Source organism: Zosterops lateralis (assembly GCF_965231275.1).
Source record: "Zosterops lateralis genome assembly, chromosome: 2".
NCBI classification, from domain to species: domain Eukaryota; kingdom Metazoa; phylum Chordata; class Aves; order Passeriformes; family Zosteropidae; genus Zosterops; species Zosterops lateralis.
The window spans coordinates 89,227,853-89,234,248 of NC_139763.1; the positions used below are offsets into that span (position 1 = coordinate 89,227,853).

General features: G+C 47.0%; 1 protein-coding gene across 1 annotated transcript; it reads right to left on the reverse strand.

The window, feature by feature from the left end:
* Positions 1-5,316: 5,316 nt before the first annotated feature.
* On the reverse strand, positions 5,317-5,847 carry LOC310906201 (epidermal differentiation-specific protein-like; the record flags this gene model as incomplete). The annotated part of the gene is made up of 1 exon (XM_083855262.1): positions 5,317-5,847. The coding sequence occupies one exon, from the start codon at positions 5,845-5,847 to the stop codon at positions 5,317-5,319; it is 531 nt and encodes a 176-aa protein (XP_083711388.1).
* Between the last annotated feature and the right edge of the window lie 549 nt (positions 5,848-6,396).

A 6,396-nucleotide genomic window follows, 5' to 3' on the forward strand; every position in this document is an offset into this window, starting at 1 on the left:
AGCCCATCCTGTCTCTGCTCACTGTCTTTCAAGCTGCTTTGATCTGACTTGTTCTGCTCTAGGGCTCCTGACCAACTTCCAAGCACCAGAAACACCATCTAATGAGTTACTGAATTGAATTAAACTACACAATAAATTGTAGAATCAGCTCTATTTCTGCATTTTTAAATAACTGCCTTTGGTCACTTATCAGTAGGAACTTACTTTACAGGATCATGCTACTGGAGGTTGTGCTTCCTCTCTGCTGGTTTTGAAATTAACTCACAGCCATTCTGGACAATGTTACAAAGTCATCACTAGAGCACTTTCCAGAGTCAGCTCTGAACCCTTGTTGATTTGTCAGTTGTTTAAAATATTTCTGATTTATATTTTCACAAAATGTTTAATTTTGTCACTTTAAATGACCATGAAAATCTACAGTTGCATAAAATGAATTTTTAGCACGAAAGTAACAGGATGTGAAGATGGATTCTCTGTTTCTTTGATAGGTTTTTAATTTCTGTTTGCATTTGTGTCGAAAGACACTATGATGTCTGCTCAGTGGAAACTGTCTGCAGCAGCTCAACCAATATCAAAATAGAAGCTAGAGAAAAGTTAGAGAGAACTCTGAGACCTGGGTCTCTGGGTGGTCATGTTGGGTCGAAGAGTGTCTTCCCCAAGCTTTGAGCACTGCTTGGCACAGAGCAGTGTGTGGTGCTTTGGCAGGGAAGCCATGGCTGGACTTGCATCAACACCTCAGCTATGACAGAGGCAGGGACAGGTGACAGAGAGGCTGCTGCAGGGCATGGGGGCTGCAAGACCAGATTGAAGAGGCATGGGTCCTGTGTGGGGCCACAGAGCCAGGTATGAGACTGGACAGGCTGAGGGCTCTCAGTCCTCTTGGAAACACCTGTGAAGGTGCTTTGTGGCTGTGGAGAGTGAGGGTGTGCAGGTCTTCACAAGAGGGCTTCCATGTGGATGATCTGCAGAGGACAAAGGAGATGGGGCTGTGTCTCTTACATTCCATTCTGTGGGAGTGCTGGTAGTGTCAGTGTGGGGTGGCTGAGGGCAGCCCCTGGTGTGTGCCAGCCAGTGCAGTGGCCATGTCTGTGTCCTTTCTGTGCTCACATGTGTGACTGTGCCTGGGTCACACAGCCAACCCCAGCACGGGCTGCTCCTGCAACCTGGGCAGTGGCACCTGGAAAAGCAACCCATAACAGAGACCCTGCAGCCTGGGCTCCATTAGCTGAGCAGGAGGAGTTCCTGGGGCTGAACTCCACTCCTCCTGAGTGATTCCCACACACAGCACTTGAAAACTGACTTGGCCAGAAGGAAACCGTGGAACTGGGGCTTTTTCCACAGAAGAACCACTCTCATGTATCTCCAGTGTTCTTTCCTTTTACTTTCAATCCTGATCAGCTGTTGGTAGCAACTATCACAGGCTTTCTCAGAAGAGCATCTTGAGTGTTGAAATCCCATAGATCCGCAGATGCCCTCTCAGTTCTCTTTTTCTTGCACTTGTGGTTGAATGTGAGTCTATTTCTACTCTCTTGAAAGCCAGAGAGCCACATCCTGGAAAATTTCCCTCCAAAAAACCTAATTGACCAAGAAAGCCCCAAACACTAAACTGAGGAGAGGCAAATTGCTGAGAGACACATTCATTGCTGAGTGCAAGGACAATGCAGAGGAGCTCATCAGAATAACTGAGACAATGCAAAGGAGCTCATTCTGTCAGTGCACAGAAATCCCCATCAGGACAGCATTGGTCTGACAGGGCTGAATAGAAGGCATGGAAAAGGGACACTGATCATCTTTATTTCTAGCAAGATTCCTCAGGAGCAATATGGCTCAGGAAATACTGGGATTTGCCTGTCTTGGTTCTTACATGATGAGCTAGAACCATCCAGGGAGCCAGGAGGATTGTAGGATTGGTGGATAATTGAAGCTGGAAGTGACCTTTGGTTGCCATTGAGTCCAGTCAGCTGCTCAACACAGAGACCACTGTGGGGTGAATTGTGTTTGCTAGTGGCTTTATCCATCAAGTCTTGAATACCCCTGAGTATGTGGAGTTCACAACATTGGAACACAAGCCCTATGAGGAACAGCTGAGGGAGCTGGGGGTGTTTAGCCTGGAGAAAAGGAGACTCAGAGGTGACCTTATCACTCTCTGCAACTGAAAGGTGGTTGTAGCCAGGTGAGGGTTGGTCTCTTTCTCCAGGCAGCAACTGACAGAAGAAAAGGACACAGTCTCAAGCTTCACCAAGCGAAATTTATGTTGGGTGTTAGGAAAAAATTTTTTACAGAAAGTGTGATAAAGTATTGTAATCATCTGCCCATGGGGGTGGTGGAATCACCATCCCTGGATGTATTTTTAAAAAGACTGGATGTGGCACTCAGTGCTGTGGTTGAGTTGAGGGGGCAGGCTATGGTTTGGAGTTGATGATCTTAAATGTCTCTTCCAACATTGTGATTCTGTGATTCTGTAATCTCTAGTGGTGTGATTTAAAATTGGCTGATCTCATTGAGAAAATGTTTCTCAGCCACGGAAGAGACAAGACTAAGGGAGGTGCACAGCAAAAGGACACCTGGGAAAGAATTTTAGCTGGAAACAGGGAAGCTCTGACTAAAAAAAAAGGAAAAAAAAATATTACCCTAAGGGATTGTCAGGACTGGCAGAAGGGCCAGAGAGCCTGGGGAATCTCCACCCTTGCAGTTGTTCACAAATCTCTTGAAGATGCCCATGTGTAACCTGGTCAGGTTTGGAGGTAGCTCTGCTGTGAACAAGGCCTTGGACTTGGGAGTTCCCTTCCACAATAAATCTTTCTGTCAATAATTCTAAGGAAGATTTAAAAGCCTTTGTCACTTTCTGCCCGATTTCATCCTTTGTTCAACTTCAAGGAAAAAGTGTCATCATCAAGGTATGTGTACAATAACTTTGATTATTTCTTGGACCTTTATAAGTACCATTTCCTAACATCAGTCTTCCCTCGCCATTCCTCCACAGGTTCTCAATCATTACAAATCTTTCTGCTACAAAGAAAAGGTAAAAGATTACCTCAGTGCATATGTGTTGCACCTTAAAGTGAGACATTGCAAGAATTTTCAGGAGGTAGTTTCAGAAACTAGGAAATTACATCAAAAAGGATGCTCTAATATTTTTTTTTCCCCCACTATATGAAACCACTCCATAATTTTGAATTATTCCAATGCATGTGGTGTTCTTTCACTGTCCTTCATGGCAATCAGGCCTTATCCACTACATGACTAGGAAGCAACTAGCGAGACACAATTCTTCTACCCTTTAATGCCACAACCATAAAGCATTCAGCCTTAGCTGTAAAAATGCTAAAGCTTTACCTGAGACTTCTGTCCACACAGCCCTACACAGTAGGATAGGGCAGATTTCCTCTGCAGTCCCCCTTGGCAAGCACAGGATTTTGCTGGTACTTGGAGCTATACAGACTCATTGTGCTGACATTCCAAATTTAAAAGTGTTGTGAAAGAGGTCCTGTAAATGTAAAAAGAGGAATATGAAACTGAGAGATTTGGACCTGAAACCATGACAAGATTGATGGTATTGCTGAATTTGCACATCCTAGAATCACAAAATACACAGAATTGTGATTTTGGCTGGGAGTGGTCTCAAAGGCCATCTAGTTGCAACCCCTGCCATGAGCGGGGAGATCTTCCACTAGATCAGGTTGCTCAAAGCCCCATCCAGCCTGGCCTTTGAGGGATGGGTCAAGCACAGCTTCTCTGGGAACCTGTGCCATTGCCTCACACTCCTCATCTTGAAAATATTCTTCCAAATGTCCATTGGAATCTCCTCTCTCTAGATTTCAAAGGCACCAGTAAAAATCTGCAGAGCTGCATGCAGTACTCCAGGTGGGATCTCGCCACAGTAAGTCACCAGGGAAGAATCCCCTCCCTTCACATGCTGGCTACATCTTTGGCAGCCCAGGATAGGGTTGGCTTTCCAGGCTGCAAGCTCACAGGGCTGGGTCATGGCCACGTTTTCATACAGCACTGTCCCCAGATCCTCCTCTGCACAGCTGCTCCCAGTCCACTCGACCCCCAGGCTGATCTGATCCTGCAGATCAGGAGGTGAAGGCTTTGCTGGAGCTGTGCTGCTTGTCTCCAAACACCCCCCTGTCCTCCAAGTGTCTACAAAAACCAACAGAGAAGTGAGGAATGCAGGCAGTAGTTTGAGATATGGAATTGTTAGCCACACACACATGAACGGCCTTGTCAGGATCAATGGAAACCAGTAGTAAATGGTGTCCCTCAAGGTCCCCACTGGCACCAACAGTGCTCCATGTCTTCATCAGTGGCACAGGCAGAGGGATTGAGTGCAGCCTGGGCAGGTTTGCAGATGACTCCAAGCTGAGGGAAGTGTCTGATGAGCTGAGGGAAGGGACCATGCCAAGAGACCTTGGCAAGCTCCAGCACTGGCACCATGTGCACCTTGTGAGGTTCAGAAAGGCCAAGTGCAGCTCCTGTCTGACCAGCCCAGCCACCAGTGCAAGGAAACTGTGCCAGGCACGAGGAGGTCAGCACAGAGGGAGATAAACAGTGCAGTGCAGAGCTGCCATGTGACAGCAGTGACAATCCACAGCTCAGGGCATGCAGCTGTCCTTGGGAGTGATGGAGGAGGGCTGGGAACTCTGCTTGTCCAGGTGAATTTGCACATGGCAAAACAGACCTTTTCATCCCTCCTCCCTTCTCCAGATCCTACAGGTTTAAAAACACAAGACAGTTTTTTTCCACTGGCATTGACCAATCAGTCAATTCAAAGCCATGAGAACTTAGTGTTTGATTATGTGATTTGGGCAGTGGAAGGCTGTATCACCAGCATGCTCCAACGAGTTACAACCAAACATCTGATGCTTAGGAGCAGTCTGCATGGGAGAGTTTGGCCCGGATCACAGCAATAATCAAGATGCCCCCCCACGCCCCCCAAGATTTTAGCACTGGTTGAGTCAAGCCTGAACCCACTGTAACTGAAGAGTGAAACGGGAAGGAGAGAAATCCTTTCAGGGGAGATCCATGAAAAAGGTCTCAAAATGACCACATGGACCATTCTCTGGATACACAGAGACATCTCCTCATGAAAGGGCAATATTTACCTGCACTAAACACTCCAGACCCACTGTTGCTTGCAAGCGAGTCTTTATTGACACCAAGCCAAAAGAGGTTACAGACCGTGGCAGAGGCCAAGGTAACACAAGGGCTTTGTAAAGCAAATCACAAAGGAAGGGACACAAGCAGAGGCAGAGATCAAAGTCTCAGGTTTCTTGCTGGACGTGCATCTTCCCTCAGGCTCACAGGATGTGCAGTCTAAGAGTCACGGCCAGGGCGAAGGGGACGCAGGAAGGAAAGCCTGTCATTGAAGTCGATTTTTGTGTAATTGGGAACGTCTTCATTTGCTCGGGCAAGGTATCGAGGTCCTATTTCATCACTGTTCTCAAACAGCAGCCAGACCCCTCTCTGGACTTTGTGAGAAGACACAATGTCATTATCTTTATCCCCAGCCAGATTGGTGGCTTCGGTGACGATTCTGCTCCTCCCTTTATATTCAACATGCTGGTAGAGAGTGATCTGGGGATTGTGCAGATCATCCGTGATCAGCTGCAGAGAACTGATCTTGTCATTCGGCCCTTTTGGAAGAGACTCATATTCTCCCTCCTCAAAGACCATAAATGGACCCTTATACTCAATGTGCTTATAAGCCACCCAAGGCTGGCCAATGACTTTCACTGAGGAGACCATATCATTCCAACCCAGAGGTATTAGGTTGGGAGTGTCAGTGGTGAATTCTTTGGACAAACCCTGGAAGTTGACATGCTCATAAACGATGATTTTCCCCATCTCAGAAGGACTTCTGGAGTGCAAATTTCTTCCTCTAGGGGCTGGATGAGAGCCTGCACAAAAGGAAGAGAGAAAACAAGCAATGCCTGTAAGAGGTCTGTACACACAAAGTGATGGAGAATGTGGAAGAGGCAAAAAGAAAGAAGGGAGGATCAACACATTTTGAACAAAGAATAAACATAGCAGCAGCTGGAAAGGAGTGAGGGTATGAGATAAAAATTTCAGGTTCGAGGGAAAACAAAATGAGGTATGTGACCACAACGGCCCTGTTTTGGTTAGATGTGTGTGTTGGTTCAGGTGTGTGCCCAAGAGGAAGTTGGAAAATACTCTCACATTCACCCCTCACAGTTGTGTATCACTGGCCCCCTCCACCCTCTCCCTTGCTAAGGTTTGTTGGTCCTGCAGCAGCCATCTCCTCCTCCCCTAAAAATGCCTTCAGTCTGTGCACATGCAGACAGCAGACCCTCCTGTCTGTGCTGCAGCTCTCACCCCAACACTAAAGGCCTCCTTCCCTTCCCCTGCATTTCCCACAGCTGCCCAAGAAACCCT